This window comes from Nomascus leucogenys, chromosome 11 (assembly GCF_006542625.1).
Source record: "Nomascus leucogenys isolate Asia chromosome 11, Asia_NLE_v1, whole genome shotgun sequence".
NCBI lineage: Eukaryota > Metazoa > Chordata > Mammalia > Primates > Hylobatidae > Nomascus > Nomascus leucogenys.
In genome coordinates this window covers 10,856,831-10,875,027 of record NC_044391.1, presented here as the reverse complement: position 1 = coordinate 10,875,027, position 18,197 = coordinate 10,856,831, and the positions used below count along the sequence as shown (strand labels likewise).

Sequence of the window (18,197 nt, the reverse complement as noted above, 5' to 3'; positions counted from 1 at the left end):
CATTCGTTCTGTTTATGTGATGGATTGTTCAGTTTCCATGTAGTTATGCAGTTTTGAATGAATTTCTCAATCCTGACTTCTAATTTGATTGCAGTGTGGTCTGAGAGACTGTTTGTTAGGGTATCCATTCTTTTGCATTTGCTGAGGAGTGTTTTACTTCCAATTATGTGGTCAATTTTAGAGTAAGTGTGATGTGGTGCAGAGAAGAATGTATATTCTATTATTTGGGGTGGAGAGTTCTGTAGATATCTGTTAGGTCCATTTGGTCCAGAGCTGAGTTCAAGTCCTGAACATCCTTGTTAATTTTCTGTCACGTTGATCTGTCTAATAATTGACAGTGGGGTGTTAAAGTCTCCCACTATTATTGTGTGGGAGTCTAAGTCTTCTTGTAGGTCTCTGAGAACTTGATTTATGAATCTGGGTGCTCCTGTATTGGGTGCATATATATTTAGGATAGTTAGCTCTTCTTGTTGCATTAATCCCTTTAACCATTATGTAATGCCCTTCCTTGTAATTTTTGATCTTTGTTGGCTTAAAGTCTGTTTTATCAGAGACTAGGATTGCAACCCCTGCTATTTTTTGCTTTCCATTTGCTTGGTGAATATTCTTCTCTCCCTTTATTTTGAGCCTATGTGTGTCTTTGCATGTGAGATGGGTCTCCTGAATACAGCACACCAATGGGTCTTGACTCTTTATCTAATTTGCCAGTCTGTGTCTTTTAATTGGGGGATTTAGCCCGTTTATACTTAAGGTTAATATTGTTATGTCTGTATTTGATCCTGTCATTATGATGCTAAGCTTGTTATTTTGCCCATTAGTTGATGCAGTTTCTTCATGGTGTTTGATGGTCTTTACAATTTGGTATGTTTTTGCAGTGGCCGGTACTGGTTTTTCCTTTCCATATTTTGTGCTTCCTTCAGGAGCTCTTGTAAGGCAGGCCTGGTGGTGGCAAAATCTCTCAGCATTTGCTTGTCTGTAAAGGATTTTATTTCTTCTTTGCTTATGAAGGTTAGTTTGGCTGGATATGAAATTCTGGGTTGAAAATCTTTTCTTTAAGAATGTTGAATATTGGCCCCCACTCTCTTCTGGCATGTAGGGTTTCTGCCGAGAGATTCACTGTTAGTATGATGGGCTTCCCTTTGTGGGTAACCTGACATTTCTCTCTGGCTTCCCTTAACATTTTTTCCTTCATTTCCACCTTGGTGAATCTGATGATTATGTGTCTTGGGTTTTGCTCTACTCGAGGAGTATCTTTGTGGTGTTCTCTGTATTTCCTGAATTTGAATGTTGGCCTGTCTTGCTAAGTTGGGGAAGTTCTCCTGGATAATAGCCTGAAGAGTGTTTTCCAACTTGGTTCCATTCTCCCCGTCACTTTGAGGTACACCAGTCAAACGTAGGTTTGGTCTTTTCACATAGTCCCATATGTCTTGGAGGCTCTGTTCATTCCTTTTCATTCTTTTTTCTCTAATCTTGTCTTTGTGCTTTATTTCATTAAGTTGTTCTTCAATCTCTGATATCCTTTCTTCTGCTTGGTTTATTTGGCTATTAATACCTGTGTATGCTTCACGAAGTTCTTGTGCTGTGTCTTTCTGCTTGATCAGGTCATTTATGTTCATCTTAAAACTGGTTATTCTAATTAGCAATTCGTCTAACCCTTTTTCAAGGTTCTTAGCAACCTTGCATTGGGTTAGAACATGCTCCTTTAGCTCAAGGAGTTTGTTATTACCCACCTTCTGAAGCCTACTTCTGTCAATTCATCAAACTCATTGTCTGTCCAGTTTTGTTCCCTTGCTGGAGAGGAGTTGTAATTCTTTGGAGGAGAAGAGGCGTTCTGGTTTTTGGAATTTTCAGCCTTTTTGCACTGGTTTTTCCTCATCTTCGTGTATTTATCTACCTTTGGTCTTTGATGTTGGTGACCTTTGTGTGGCTGTCATTTTTGTTGATGTTGATGCTGTTTCTTTCTGTTTATTTGTTTTCCTTCTAACAGTCAGGCCCCTCTGCTGCAGGTCTGCTGGAGTTTCCTGGAGGTCCACTCCAGACCCTGTTTGCCTGGGTATCACCAGTGGAAGCTGCAGAACAGCAAAGGTTGCTGTCTGTTCCTTCCTCTGGAAGCTTTGTCACAGAGGGGCACCCACCAGATGCCACCCGGAGCTCTCCTGTATGAGGTATCTGTCGACCCCTGCTGGGAGGTGTCTCTCAATCAGGAGGCACGGGGGTCAGGGACCCACTTAAGGAGGCAGTCTGTCCCTTAGCAGAGCGTGAGTGCTGTGCTGGGAGATGTGCTGCTCTCTTCAGACCTGGGAGGCAGGAATGTTGAAGTCTGCTGAAGCTGTGCCCACAGCCACCCCTTCTCCCAGGTGCTCTGTCCCAGGAAAATGGGAGTTTTATCAATAAGCCCCTGACTGGGGCTGCTGCCTTTCTTTCAGAGATGCCAGGCCCAGAGAGGAGGAATCTAGAGAGGCAGTCTGCCTACAGCGGCTTTGCCAAGCTGTGGTGGGCTCCACTCAGCTTGAACTTCCTGGCGGCTTTGTTTACACTGTGAGGGTAAAACCACCCACTCGAGTCTCAGTAATGGTGGATGCCCCTCCCCCCACTAAGCTCAAGCATCCCAGGTCCACTTCAGACTGCTGTGCTGGCAGCGAGAATTTCAAGCCAGTGGATCTTAGCTTTCTGTCTTCTGTGGGGGTGGGATCTGCTGAGCTAGACCACTTGGCTCTCTGGCTTCAGCTTCCTTTCCAGGGGAATGAGCGGTTCTGTCTCATTGGTGTTCCAGGTGCCACCGGGGTATGAAAAAAATAAAACTCCTGCAGCTAGCTCGGTGTCTGCCTAAACAGCCGCCCAGTTTTGTGCTTGAAACCCAGGATCCTGGTGGTGTAGGCACCCGAAGGAATCTCCTGGTCTGCGAGTTGCGAAGACCGTGGGAAAAGCATAATATTTGGGCCTGAATGCACCGTCCCTCACGGCACAGTCCCTCATGGCTTCCCTTGGCTATGGGAGGGAGTTCCCTGACCCCTTGCACTTCCCGGGTGAGGTGACGCTCAACCCTGCATCTGCTCACCGTCTGTGGGCTGCACCCACTGTCTAACCAGTCCCAGTGAGATGAGCCAGCCGGGTACTGCAACTGAAAATCCAGAAATCACCCGCCTTCTGCATTGATCTTGCTGGGAGCTACAGACCAGAGCTGTTCCTATTTGGCCATCTTGCCAGCCACCAAAAGTACTTGTTTCTTGCGGCTTGAAATGTGTCCATGCACCAGAATCATCAGTACCGCCTGGGAACTTGTTAGAAATGTGAAATCTCAGGACCTATTCCAAGACCTACTGAATTAGATCTGAATTTTTTTTTTAGCAAGATCCCCAGTTCTCTGTGTGCATCTTAACATTTGAGAAAAGTATTCCATTTGTAAATGGTTTGTGGAGGAAGTTGGCTTTCTGAGACAATGTAAATGTTAAAGTTGGAGGACTAGAGCGACTGTATCCAGAAGATACTGAATCAAACATCTGGGAAAAATAGGAGCTGAGTGCAGTGTCGCTCACTTGTAGTCCCAGCTACTTGGGGAGCTGAGGTGGGAGGATTGCTTGAGGCCAGGACAAGTCCAGCCTGGGCAACACAGCGAGTCCCTGTCTCTTAAAAAATTAGGGAAAGATAGGAAGGAATGGCAGTGATGGGAATGGCAGCCTCACAGAGAGAGGTGGTGCCTGGTCTGAAAGAAGGCCTAGGAGAGGAAAGATAAACTGATGTTGGTTGAACTTCCATTGTTGTCAGAAACTCTGCTTGGTGTTCATATGTGCTATCTTGTTTAATCCTCACAGGAATCAAATGTGTTAAATTTTAACTCTATTTTTCTTTGTTGAAGAGATTCAGTAAGCTTAAGGAACTTGCTCAGGTTTGTAGACCTAATTGACTTTTAATAGCAGAATTGGATCGTGGGGCTGTACGGGTGCTGGAGATGCCACTGGAAGGTCTTAAGGATGTGGATGAGAAGGAGTGGTGTGTTCAAGACGACAGATGGATCAGGCACAGGAAGTGGCTGGCAGGTTGCATCCCCGCTATAAATAGGGGAAGATGCTAGTGTAGCATGGTGTGTGTGTGTGTGTGTGTGTGTGTGTGTGTGTTTTATTTGAATGTAAAGCCACATTGAGAAAATATATCACGTCTACTACTATAGTTCAAGTTTCCCTTAACCTTGAACAAATACCAAGTAAGATGACCATTAATATTTTTTCTCCCAAGTTAATTTTAGAATTAGAAAAAAACTCAATAAGCAACTTAAGTCTACAGTCATGTAAATGAAAGACCATTAAACAAGGTCTGATTTTCTTAATGGTTCTTAAAAACTCCAGAGGGAGACTTTGATCTCACACAACCTGTTCCTTAATTCAACCCAGGAGAAACTTGAAACCTAACATCTCCCAGTTGACATGCCCGATGAGCGAGTTTTTGTTTTAACAGTGCCCTCTTGTGGGCAGTTCCCCTCAAGTGAGGCCCCAGTGATGCCTTGGATTACCCAGGAAATCAGCTTTCAAGTCTGTGTTCTGACAGGCAGCAAGGTGGATTTCAGGTAACCAGGCCAGCCAGATTCTGATGCCAGCGGGGAAGAGCAGTTGTCAGTCTCATAAAGCAGGCCCCCCTTCCCGCCTTGGTTGTGGGGACGGTGCTCGGTGCATCCTCTGTGGGAGCTGTGATGGGGGTATCTCGATTTCCTTGCCAAGACCTCTGGAGAGATGCAGGCAGTGCCGGCTGCTTTTCCAGGTCATAGCGCCAAGTTTGGGTGGGTTATTTGAGACTCACTGAGAGTGAGTCTGAGTCTGAGCCAGCCCAGGGTCTCTGCACCTCCAGACCTGGATTTTCTAGACCCGTTTGCAGTCATGTCTCCTGGCCCCAAACCCCCCTGAGCCCCTGAATCGGAAAACTGCCTGGGTTAACTTTCTGGGCAATGAAGTATTAGCAAAGTGGTAGGCATAGATTTTAACCCTAGGGAATAATTGTGTTCTGAAAACCTTTGGGTTTGGTTTAAATGTGATATTTTCCATGACTTTGGTTTAGCCCCAGGCCAAACTGTGAGAAACAATCCTTCTTTATTCTTTGAGAAGTTTTTTTTTTTTTTTTTTTTTTTTTTTTTTGAGACGGAGTCTCGCTCTGTCGCCCAGGCTGGAGTGCAGTGGCGCAATCTCGGCTCACTGCAAGCTCTGCCTCCCGGGTTCACGGAGAAGTTTTTAAAAGACTTTTTTCCTTACTAGTGAATTCATAAAAAATGATATTTGCCTTTTGTGTTTTGTTTAACCTGAGAGAATTGGGGAAATACTTAGTTTTTACTCATATTCCATACACAGTGGTGAAAATGAGCCTCCCATTGGTGGTCTGGAGTCCTGAGTGCCCCTGGGGTTCCTGACTTTTGCTTCTTAAGAGAAGTTCAGGGAGGGGCCCTTCCAGGTAGGATTGGGGCCTGGTTGTTGCTTTAGAGGGTGTGGGAAGAGGACACATCACAGTGATAACTAAGCCCTAGATGCAGTCCCAGCTCTAGTACTCCCTAATGTGTGCCCAGTTACCTGACCTCTCCCCCTTCAGCTTCCTCGTCTGAAAGATGGGTCTTGTAACACTACTCACCCTGTAGCGTTTTGATGAGAACTATACATGAACACACGAAAGGGCTTAGAAAGACCAGGGTAAGTGTGAGCTGCCGTTATGGTTGAGACTTGAGTAAGTCATCAGAATTTGAGAGCAAGGTCGAAAACTATCAGCTCTTAAAGCTAAAATGGTTAAGAATTAGAATGAGTGAGACCGGCAATTTGTGGAAATGACTCAATTGAAATGACAGTTTGTTGAAATCTATTACTGATGAGGTTGAGGAAACAAAGTCTGTAGAAGTCAGTGGGAAGATGGATTTGAAGACAGCTGAGTTCCACTTGGCTGTATTTTCATCTTGTCCTTGGATGACAGGCTGTGTTATCAGCAGGGATGGTTGAGGTGGAGCTGAGATGGAGATGGCCAGGTTTACCGGCCCTGTCTAGGGTGTGGGTGTTGTGGCCAGAGGGGAGTTGTCTCCATATGTCTGTACTGATGTGGGCCATGTGCACATCCTAATGGGAATCTGGCTTCCATGCAGGGTCCCTGTACTGCCTGTGCTGACTGGCAGATGTGAGTGCTCTAGGTCACTCCTCAAATGTTGCCACGCTTTGAGATCACATAAGGAGTTTAGAAGAAGATGGATTCCTAGGTTCACACCCCCTTAGATTCATATTTAATTGGGCTGTGTTACTGGCCTGGCCATTGGACTTTTCAAAGCCTCCCAAGTGATTGTAATGTGCTGCAAAGTTTGAGACCTGCTGCTCTTGGTTTGGCAGTAGCTGGAGATGACTATTTGGTTGATCCATCTGGGTCCCATGAGTTGGCTGATGTGGTGTCACTCGTAGACTGAATGCTCCTGTAGGGATGCTGAGGCCCCAGCTTGGACGGTGGTGACACCACAGAGGAGCCCTTCATCTGGAGCTGACGGAGCTTCCTTGTTTGGCATCTCCTCAGCTGCTGTTGTGCCTACCTTTTGAAGCAGGGAGATGCTTTATGTGCCCTTAGTGTGCTGCGCTGAGAGGACAGGAGACTACATGAAAGCTTTGATTGTCTCTTTCCAGCTGGCTATAACTAAGAAGACTTTGAACCTTGATTTCCTTCATTTACCATCAGTTGTCTGGGTGAAGCATTTGTACTTCACCTCCTTTCACTACCCAAATTGTAATTATATGGAACATCAGGTGTGGATTCAGGCCATTGAAGGTGTGACCCCCGCCCCAGCCCCACACAGCTTGTCTCCCTGCCCTCTCCATCCTGGGCAAATGCCCAAATAGGAAAAAGCATCTGGACACTGACATGGGGGAGCCCAGCACCCCATCCTCATCTGCACCCACCCATCACTCAGCTGCACGAGCACCTGCAGAGGGTGATTTTGATGACTAGCTGGACCCTTAAAATGATGGCATTGATTTGGCTTGGCTTGGGCAGTAATTTCTGTCTGTGACCTTCAGGTTTTGAATATTTTGTTTCTGGAAACTCTGATAGAATGAATAGCTTTATATATTTATATAATTCTGAATGGCTAATCATCATGCTTTAAAATAGTCTTTGCTTCTAAACATGATTGTCACTTTGCCTTGTTTACATATTTATACTTCAGGATATTTTTTGGTAAACTTAAGTAGGAAAGAGGATGGGGCTGCTTTTTGTTTGCTTAAAAAGTTTATTTTTGATTAAAAACTGTGGTATATACATATGTTGTTGTGAATGGTTCTGCAGTGATTTATTTATATGGTCTAATCCTTAAGAGCTGAAAGTATCATTCAAGAACATTGTCAACACTGAAGGGGCTTTTATTAAAATCTATGATAATTGTATCTTTTGTGTGTTCTTTTTGGCTTTCAGGTTTTCAAAACCCTCGGCACAGATGTCGTGAAGTCTGCATTTGAAGGTTATAATGCTTGTGTCTTTGCATATGGGCAAACTGGATCTGGAAAGTCATACACTATGATGGGAAATTCTGTACGTTGTTTATACTGTGTGGGAAGGAAATTTCTCATTATCTTTCTCTGGACTGGTAGAATGATCTCTTTTATCTATTTGGTCTGTACTAACTTTTCATGTTCTGATTATTCTTTAGTAATAAGATAAAACTCAGTAATAAGTTGGACTAAATTTCCTTTGAGAGATTTTAAATTAGAAATAGTTTTAAGTATATAAGCATGAATAATGGATGCAAGTCCCTGCTCATTTTCTGTTTTTAAAGGCCTTATAGTCTTATCAAAAAAGTGTGTTGGGCCCATAAGTAATTTATTCTTCTTTTCTGCCAGCACAACAGTTTGAATAAAATTACTGAAGTCTGTTCTTTTTAAAATTATTCAAAACATTTTTCCCCAAGAAAAATGTAAAAGAAATTCTAACTCTTTGATAGAAAGGTACTACATAAATCCTGAAAATACATTAAAAAGTTAGAATTATATAGTTTATATAATTTACATATTTATAAACACACCGTATGCAGTTTTATAAGCTATGTAAGGTAACTAATATTAATGTTACTTTCCCCAAAATACAGAGGAGTAAAAACTAGGAATTATTGCAAGACCTTTCTTGTTCTGTGTTTTCTCCAGATTTAGATCATTCTTCTGTTTTCTTTTTCTTTTTTTTTTTTTTTTTTTGAGATGGAGTCTCACTCTGTCACCCAGGCTAGAGTGCAGTGGTGTGATCTCGGCTCACTGCAAGCTCTGCCTCCTAGTTTCAAGTGATTCTCCTGCCTCAGCCTCCCAAGTAGATTACAGGTATGCACCACCATGCCCTGCTAATTTTTGTATTTTTAGTAGAGACGGGGTTTCACTATGTTGGCCAGGCTGGTCTGGAACTCCTGACCTTATATGATCTGCCCACCTTGGCCTCCCAAAGTGCTGGGATTACAGGCGTGAGCCACTGTGCCTGGCCGGTTTTTTTTTTTTCTTATTTCTTAGTGAAAGCTCTGTTCATTGCCTGCCAAACCTGTGGCATTGTTGAGATGTAGAGACACTAGTGGAAGATGATTGAGGGCTTCCTGCTGGCACACATGTGGTGTCTGTAACGCTGAAGGTTTGGAGGTTCATGGAAGTCGTGTGTTAGAAAACAGATCTTTCCAGAATAAATTATTTCAGGACATGTAACCTCACTGCCTTACATCCAGGCTCTTCCTTTACACAAGAAGTCAGTAAGTACTGTTCGGCAAGTCTTCAATCCAAAAAGGGAAGAACAAATGAGAGGAACAAACAGCTAATTTCGAGAGTTTTACATTTCTTTTTATCATTACTTCTCACTTCCTCCTTTCCTACTGTGCCTTTGGAAAAAAAAAATAAACTTCTAAAAGTGAAATTTGCATGTTGATTCCCTAGTAACTATTTTTTGTAAGTCAAACATTTATAAAGCACTCACAAATTACAAGTGTTTTTCTCTGATCTTATAGTTGAGTGCTGCTTGGGTATCCTTTCTTCATTTTAAAGTAAGAACCAAAAATACGATGTAAGACTCATTTTGCCTTGTTAAGAATTAGTACTGATTTAATGGTACAAAGAGAAAACAATCTCTGAACACAGTCATGCTTTCTTTTATTTTTTTGGGCGTGGGGTTGAGTGAAAGTAGGGAGGGAACGTGTGAATAAAGCATTGATGCTCTGCCTTGGTTTCCTAGCAAGATCATTTTGCCTGATTTTTACTATATTCTGAGGTTCATCAGCTTTTTAAGGTTGACTGAAACATGTTATTGAATGTTACACCCACATTGTATAAATAATATGGTGTATTAAAATTTTCCATCGAGGAAAGCCAGGGTAGGGGTTACTCTATCAAAGGAGGGACGTAGCATGTGGTTTTTTTTTTTTTTTTTTTTTTTTGAAACGTAGTTTTGCTCTTGTTGCCTAGGCTGGAATGCAAAGGTGCAATCTCGGCTCACTGCAACCTCTGCCTCCCAGGTTCAAGCGATTCTCCTGCCTCAGCCTTCCCAGTAGCTGGGATTACAGGCATGTGCCACCACACTCGGCTAATTTTTTGTGTTTTTAGTAGAGACAAGGTTTCACCATGTTGGCCAGGCTGGTCTCAAACTCCTGACCTCAGGTGATCCACCCACCCCGGCCTCCCAAAGTGCTGGCATTACAGGCGTGAACCACCGTACCTGGCCAGCATGGATTTTAATGTGGTCTTGTTACCTAAGTTTTTAAGACAATTATTAACTACCGTGGGGATTACTGTTTTTCTTGGTGTTTTTTTGCCTGGCGTGTATTTCACCTACTTTGGTCATTCGAGCATATATTTTTAACATTTGTTGTACAGTTACAGACCGTCTTATTTAAATGTTATAAATTAAGTTTCCTTGTTTGTAAGCCATGATTTAACTGACTAACAACTGATAACCATGTATTATCAGAGTCCCAGCCTGTATAAATCAGAATCAATTATCTCATTTCAGAGAGTAGAAAGCAGCCCTGGAGGGGGTATATGGCGTGGGCCGTGGTAGGCCAGGGGTTGGCATATGGGCCACTTGAGTCTAAGTTCACGCCAGCAAATTGCAAATTCAGTCATCAGTTACTTTTATTTTGAGTGACAGCTGTGACATTGGTCCTTCCCATTGCAGGGAGATTCTGGCTTAATACCTCGGATCTGTGAAGGGCTCTTCAGTCGGATAAATGAAACCACCAGATGGGATGAAGCTTCTTTTCGAACTGAAGTCAGGTAGGGCTTATGGCCTGTGTAAACCGAGTCAAGTAGGTGTAAAAATCTTATATTGCCATGTCTGCCCTTGAAACTACGGAAGAGACTGGCTCCCCTCACAGGTTTAATTTCAAGGAGCTTGATTAGAGTCAATACTGGTTGGCTTGCATTTAGGTGCTGGAAGTGGATAAGGTCTTTAGATTCCTAAAGAAAAAGTCTTCCCTTTTCCCCTCCTGTGATTATGGTTTGGGGATAAAGCTTAAAACACAGTTTTTAGTGATTTTCTTGGGTACAGTTTGGATAAGGATTTGGGAGCTGGTAGAAATAACAGCTTGGTCAGAAACTAATTGGGATGTTCATCTCAAATGGTGTGAGCTTCTGACTCACTTGCCTCATTCTTTTAGCTTAGTAAGGTTTATATTATTCTTTGTGTTGGTTGGATCACTATAAATCTAATCTACAAGTAAATCTGAGTGGTTGAGGTGCTTTTTCCTCCTTGAAATTAAACCTGTGAGGGGAGCCAGTCTCTTCGGTAGTTTCAAGGGCAGACATGGCAATATAAGATTTTTACACCTACTTGACTGCTGTGTGGTCTTGGACAAGTTATTTGAATCACACTAAACCTCCCTTGCCTAACCTATAAAATGAGGATAGTAGTGGTACCTATCTCTGGGTATTTTAGGGATTCAATGAAATAATTCATGTCTAGTACTTAGCATGGTATAGTAAGTCCTCACTTAATGTCCCTTCCTTTTTTTTTTTTTGAGATGGAGTCTTACTCTGTCACCCAGGCTGGGATGCAGTGGCATGCTTTTGGCTCATTGCAACCTCCACCTCCCGGGTTCAAGCGATTCTCCTGCCTCAGCCTCCCAAGTAGGTGGGATTACAGGCGTCCGCTACCACACCCAACTAATTTTTGTATTTTTAGTAGATATGGGGTTTCACCATGTTGGTCAGGCTGGTCTTGAACTCCTGACCTCAAGTGATCCATCTGCCTCAGCCTCCCAAAGTGTTAGTATTACAGACGTGAGCCACCACCCCTCGCCTAATGTGGCTTCTTGATACATTCTTGGAAATCGTGACTTTAAGTGAAACAACATATAATGAAACCAGTTCTTCTTCTCATCAACATTATAGCAACATGATGTTGAAGGAAGCATTGTTATTTGAGGACCCACTGTATGTCCTTTCCCTTAAAGTTGCACTTTCCAAGAACCTGTCAATGACCTTAAGTGAGGACTCATTGTACCTGATACACAGTCACCACTCATAAATGGTAACTGCTGCTGTGGCCATTTATTTTAGCAGGTTGCTGCTGTTATGTGTCGTTACTGATATTAATGTCTGAAATCATTTTTCTGAATTCAATTTTATTTAAAATTTTTAGCTACTTAGAAATTTATAACGAACGTGTGAGAGATCTACTTCGGCGGAAGTCATCTAAAACCTTCAATTTGAGAGTCCGTGAGCATCCCAAAGAAGGCCCTTATGTTGAGGGTAAGAGTAGATATTTCACAGCCATATTCTTTTTGTGATCTATGTAAAAATAACACTTTCGATGAAAAAATATAGCATCATGGCGAGCTTTTAAAAATTTATTTAATTTTGGAATTTTATTGTAGTAAGAATGACATGAGCTGGCACTACATGATGCTCAGCTAGTGAATTTATACTTCACTGGCCATTCGCTGATTTTATGAGGCTTACCAATAGATTTCCTCTGTCTTTAAGAAATCTCTGGAATTTTCTTTTCCAAATGTAAGGCAAGGGAAGCAAACCTGCAGTCTGTCTCTCTAAATGGCATTGCATTTTTGCAGTGTATCTTTACTGACCCTAATGGTGATATATGACAATAAGGATATTCTGAACCTCTTGCGTCTTAGGAAGTGCGTTTGGAGGATTTCCTGTGTGGGTTTCAGCATCTGTGTTGTGATACGCTCGTTGCGGCACAGTCAGTTGTGAGGAATGCCACAAGCAATGATGAGTACAGGATTGGCCTTTGCTAATTATTTAAGAATCGGCTGGATTTAAAACTGTCCTCGTAATGAAGCTGATCTTACCTCCTCTGTATAAGGCAACTTAGAATGGCTGGCCTGCAGGAATCGCACATAGAGACGTGCTTTCATGTTCTTCATTTGTGTCTTTGTGGATGCAGGACAGAACTGGTCACAGGTTTCAAGTTCTTCCTGGTTTTGGTTGTCTTCTTTTACTGGGAGATACCAGATAGAACAACAGGACCCCATCTGTATTCTTTTTTTTTTTATCTTTTGGGACAGAGTCTTACTCTGTTGCCCAGGCTGGAGTGCAGTGGTGTGATCTCAGCTCACGGCAACCTCTGCCTCCTGGGTTCAAGCAATTCTCTGCCTCAGCCTCCCGAGTAGCGGGGATTACAGGCGCCTGTCACCATACCTGGCTAATTTTTGTATTTTTAGTAGAGAAAGGGTTTCACCATCTTGGCCAGGCTAGTCTTGAACTCCTGACCTCATGATCCACCCACCTCAGCCTCCCAAGGTGCTGGGATTACAGGTGTGAGCCACCATGCCCAGCCCATCTGTATTTTAATAAATTTCCACTTACGCTGTTGCCTTGTATGCCCAAAGCAAAGCAGGGTGTGCCAGTATGTTGTTCTGTGGTGTGTGGTATAGCTATTACTGTTAAGAGTTTTTAGCCTAACTCATGCCTTCATGTTTTCTGACAAGTGTCTTATCACATGTTAAAACATATAAAACTGGTGTATGAAGAGATAGAAGAGCAAAACAGAGCAAACATCCAGAATCTGCCCTAGATACTTAGGGGAATTTAGTTTATAATCAATGTGCTATTCAAACCTTAGGGAAATTATTAGAGGGATTATTAAGCTGTCTAGGAGGAAAGAAAAGTAAATTGGCACCACACAACTCAGTTGTTTTTTTTTTTTTTTTTCTGAGACAGAGTCTCGCCCTGTGCCCCAGGCTGGAGTGCGGTGGCGCGATCTCGGCTCACTGCAAGCTCTGCCTCCCAGGTTCACGCCATTCTCCTGCCTCAGCCTCCCGAGTAGCTGGGACTACAGGCGCCTGCCACCGCGCCCAGCTAATTTTTTGTATTTTTAGTAGAGATGGGGTTTCACCGTGGTCTCGATCTCCTGACCTCGTGATCCACCTGCCTCGGCTTCCCAAAGTGCTAGGATTACAGGCGTGAGCCACCGTGCCTGGCCACAACTCAGTTTTACACCAGGATAAATGGTAACTAGATTGAAGATTTAAGTGCAAAAATATTAAATAATAAAATGACTATAAAAATCCGTGGGCTAAGTTTTTCCCCAGAAACCTGGAGGAAAGAAGGCTCTTAAAAACCTGATTTAAAACTCAGAAGCCATAAAATAAACAATGTTAAATTTGAAATGGTTAAAGAATAGCAAAATAAAACATCATGCTTGACAGAAACACTGTAAGCAAAGTAAAAAGCTTAATTACAAAATAGGAAAAATATTTTGAATTTAAGTTTTAGACAAAGGACTAATTTTCCTACTATATAAAGAGCTCCTGTAAATCAGTAAGGACAGATTCCACAACCAATAGAAAAATGAACAAAGAATATGTATGACTAGGCTGTTCATAGAAACAGAAATACAGATGATTTTTAAATGCAGGAAGGAATGCTTAGCCTCACTCATAGTAAAAGAAAAACAAAATAAAAATACTTGGAGGTAACATTTGTCACCCATCTTTGGCAGATGTAAATAATCCTGATAAGACTGTATTGTGGAGGGTTTTGGGAGACAAGCATTCTTATACCTTGCTACTGCTGGGTGTAAATTGCCCTCTATGGAGAACAATTTTGCAATAGTTACCAAAATTTCAACTGTCTAGAAATTCCACCTCTAAGAATTTATTCTGTATAAACATTCACAGGCATTTGAAAAGACTTATGTGCAAGATGATTTGTAGCAGCATTACTCATAATTGGAAACAAAATATGAATAACTGCTCTAGTCTCCTTGGTTAAATTGGTCATGGTACATGCATATGATTCAATCCCCTGCAGCCTTAAAAATGAATGAGGAAACACCTTAACTGATACAGAATGTTCTTTAATGTATTATTCCATTTAAAAGCAGGGTGCAAACTAATGCTTATCGTATGCTACCATTTGTATGTAAGGGGAAAAAGATCATATATAAATATGATTGCTTGTATATGTATAGGTTATTTCTAGAAGGGTATGTAACATTTGGTTCCCTGACAGAAGGGGAAGTGGAGAGCTATAGCATAGGGATGGGGGACCCTTTACACAGTGTAACTGTGTAGCCTTTGACTTTAGAACCATATGAATGTTCCAAAAAAGTTAATAATTTTTTAAAATGATTTAAAAAAAGGTTTTGGGTTTTGCATGAAGGCAGTGCTTTTACATTTTTCTTGCATGTGCTATGACTAATGTGAATGAAGTTGATGATAATATAATAGCTAACCTTTTCTTAAATACCTTATGTCAGAGGCCTCTAACCCCCAGGCTGCAGACTGGTACTGGTCCATGGCCTGTTAGGAAGTGGGCTGCACAGTAGGAGGTGAACGGCCAGGGAGCAAGCATTACTATCTGAGCTCTGCCTCCTGTCAGATCAGTGGTGGCATTAGATTCTCACAGGAGCACGAGCCCTATTCTGAGCTGCACGTGTGAGGGATCTAGGTTGTGTGCTCCTAATGAGAATATAACTAATGCCTTATCATCTGAGCTGTGGAACAATTTCATCCCGAATCTGTTCCCCCTACCCCATCTGTGGGAAAATGGCCTTCCATGAAACCGATCTCTGGTGCTGAAAAAGTTGGGGACCGTGGCCCTATGTGGTAGGTACACATGATCATGTGAGGTAACTGAGGCACAATGAGGTGAAGCAGTTTGTCCATAACTATGTAAGTCCATGGCTAGTAAGCAGCAGAGCTGGGATTCGACCCCAGCCACCCAGCTCCCAGGTCAGCGTTACATACCACCACCTTAGAGAGACAAGTGAGGTCTTCAGACAGGTCAGCAGATTTTGGAGTTGTGTATTATTTCGTAGAGGGTAATTTTGTATTCCATTTCCTATATATTAGGGGGATTTCTTCACCCTTTCCATTTTTTTTTTCAGATTTATCCAAACATTTAGTACAGAATTATGGTGATGTAGAAGAACTTATGGATGCGGGCAATATCAACCGGACCACCGCAGCGACTGGGATGAACGACGTCAGTAGCAGGTCTCATGCCATCTTCACCATCAAGTTCACTCAGGTAAGGACAGCTGCGGGCCCGGCTGGCTCCATCCCTGAGGTCTTTACTTGCTGATTAGCACCAGCTGAGGACTGATCATTGTTGAACCAGGAGCAGCAGCAGGTAAAGGTGACTGACTGTCATTTTCTTCTTAATTAGAGTTGAACATGTGCTGTGCGCTGAGTTTCTCTGTGGTTACAATCACAGTAATTTGAAATATCCTGATGTGTACCCTTAAGAAATACTTAGCAGGCTTCCACCCTGTTCTAGACATAAAACAACTTGCTCTGTGCTTAATTAAGCAAAAGTTTTCATTGTTGCAAGCTCTGTGGGATATAATGGATTGCAAGTCAGACCAGCTGGAAGCCAAGGTGAGTAACTCAGTGCAGTGCATTACCGCTTCATGGCACTCACCTTGCCGTGTTGATTACGATTATTAGAATGATATTAAAGGGCAGCGAATATTTATAAGTACTAATGTAAGAATTCATTATGATCAAGAGGTGGAGAGCATCTTGAACATCTGTGGAAATTATTGAGGGTAAATATTTTAACACTGAGGCCAGTAGAATAGACGAATGCAAAAATGTAGGGTCCTGTCAGGGTCTAAGTATGTGCTAGGAACTTGGGGATGTCCTCATCTGGGTTAACAGTTGGACACACCAGATACAAAGAGGCAGCATTTTATTAATGAGGGAGATCAAAGAGCAAGAAAATGAATTTTCTAAGGCCAGTCAGAACAACTTGCCTTAAATTCTCCACATCTTAATCTTCTGTTAGACCTTTCCTTTTGATTTACTCAAGTTGATTGGTTTTTCTCCTGCTTTCTGGTTAGTGCCTGATTAGCATATTACCGTCTCTAATTTTGTTTTTTGTTTTTTGTTTTTTTTTTTTTGAGACGTGATTTCACTCTGTTGCCCAGGCTAGAGTGCAGTGGTGTGATCATGGCTCACTGCAGTCTCAACCTTCTGGGCTCAAGTGATCTCCCACCTCAGCCTTCCGGGGAGCTGGGACTACAGTGCACAACACCACGCCCAGCTAATTTTTTTTTAAGTTTTTCCTAGAGATGGTGTCTCACTATGTTGCCCAGGCTGGTCTTGAACTCCTGGGCTCAAGCGATCCTCCCACCTTGGCCTCCCAAAGTGCTGGGATCACAGGCATAAGCTGCTGGGCCTGGCCACCATCTCTCATTTCTAAGAGGTTTAAATTTCTATAAAAATATGGTAATCTAGGGGGGGCATTTTGGTTCAAAATGTAACACATAGATCAGAAGTCTTTGTGAATATAAAATTTTGGTAGATTCAGAAGCAAGGAATATAGTATTTAAGATTTTACATTAAAAGAAATAATTTGGGCCGGGCGTGGTGGCTCACGCTTGTAATCCCAGCACTTTGGGAGGCCGAGGCAGGCGGATCACGAGGTCAGAAGATCGAGACCACGGTGAAACCCCGTCTCTACTAAAAATACAAAAAAATTAGCCGGGTGTGGTGGCGGGCGCCTGTAGTCCCAGCTACTCGGAGAGGCTGAGGCAGGAGAATGGCGTGAACCCGGGAGGCGGAGCTTGCAGTGAGCCGAGATTGCGCCACTGCACTCCAGCCTGGGTGACTGAGCGAGACTCCGTCTCAAAAAAAAAAAAAAAAAAAAAGAAATAATTTGTGCAACAAGATGTTTTAACATCCAATAATGGTTGAATGCTCTTTTCCGTACTTGTCTACATTGATCATATTTTGGAAAGCTTTTGTTCTTGGAAGGCTGGGATTCTAGATGAGAATAAAAGTTATTATTTGCTTACTTACATTTCTCTGCTGAGTGCCACTCAGTGCCTAGTTTTCTGTTCTGCCACAGCCTGATTCAGCAGGGCTTGGTTGAGAATGAAATGCTTCTTTAGAAAGTTTAAGAATCATATACAATAACTTCTTTTGCATTGGATTAAATTTGAGAAGTTTCTGTAATCAGTATGAAGGCCAATAAAACAACAAAATTGAAAAATATCTACCCTGAGAGATCTCAGTGAGGAGTGGAAAATAGTTAGAATTCGTATCATCAACAACATCAGGGCCCTTTGCATCTCTTCAATTTTACTTTTTTATTTTACCACAGGCTAAATTTGATTCCGAAATGCCATGTGAAACCGTCAGTAAGATCCACTTGGTTGATCTTGCGGGAAGTGAGCGTGCAGATGCCACCGGAGCCACCGGAGTTAGGCTAAAGGAAGGGGGAAATATTAACAAGTCCCTCGTGACTCTGGGGAACGTCATTTCTGCCTTAGGTATGCTTACCCCTGGCTCCTGCCTCCTCTTTTTCCTCATGTGTAATATTTGTGTTGCAAACTGAAGTAATATCTTCAAGGTTTTATGAAGCAAAAGTAGAGGAAAAAAAATTTTACTGATTATCCTTTCTCCCCTTTTTTCTTCCTTTTTATAGCTGATTTATCTCAGGATACTGCAAACACTCTTGCAAAGAAGAAGCAAGTTTTTGTGCCTTACAGGGATTCTGTGTTGACTTGGTTGTTAAAAGATAGCCTTGGAGGAAACTCTAAAACTATCATGATTGCCAGTAAGAGTTTTAAGTTACTTTTCTGAGTGCACAATATTTTCTGTGAATTAACTGTAAATATTTAAGTTTGAAGTGTCTTATTAGGAAATAACACCTTTTACATCTTAAAAAAGTAATGGTTTTTCTATCTTGAAGAAAATCGCCTCCTATGATCCTGCTATGACCCAGTCTGTAGTATCATTAACTGTTATCTCACCTTGCCATATT

At 42.2% G+C, this 18,197-nt stretch overlaps 1 protein-coding gene across 4 annotated transcripts in view; it reads left to right on the top strand.

Annotated features, from left to right (window-relative positions):
- The window catches only part of KIF16B (kinesin family member 16B), a 299,853-nt gene that overhangs the window by 49,480 nt on the left and 232,176 nt on the right, over positions 1-18,197 (top strand). For all 4 annotated transcript variants that reach the window (XM_003252139.3, XM_003252138.3, XM_012510215.2 and 1 more), the window contains exons 4-9: positions 7,414-7,530; positions 10,135-10,232; positions 11,599-11,708; positions 15,313-15,455; positions 17,535-17,703; positions 17,859-17,990. In XM_003252139.3, the coding sequence (XP_003252187.1) occupies positions 7,414-7,530; positions 10,135-10,232; positions 11,599-11,708; positions 15,313-15,455; positions 17,535-17,703; positions 17,859-17,990 (769 nt within the window). The remainder of the gene's footprint in view (positions 1-7,413; positions 7,531-10,134; positions 10,233-11,598; positions 11,709-15,312; positions 15,456-17,534; positions 17,704-17,858; positions 17,991-18,197) is intronic.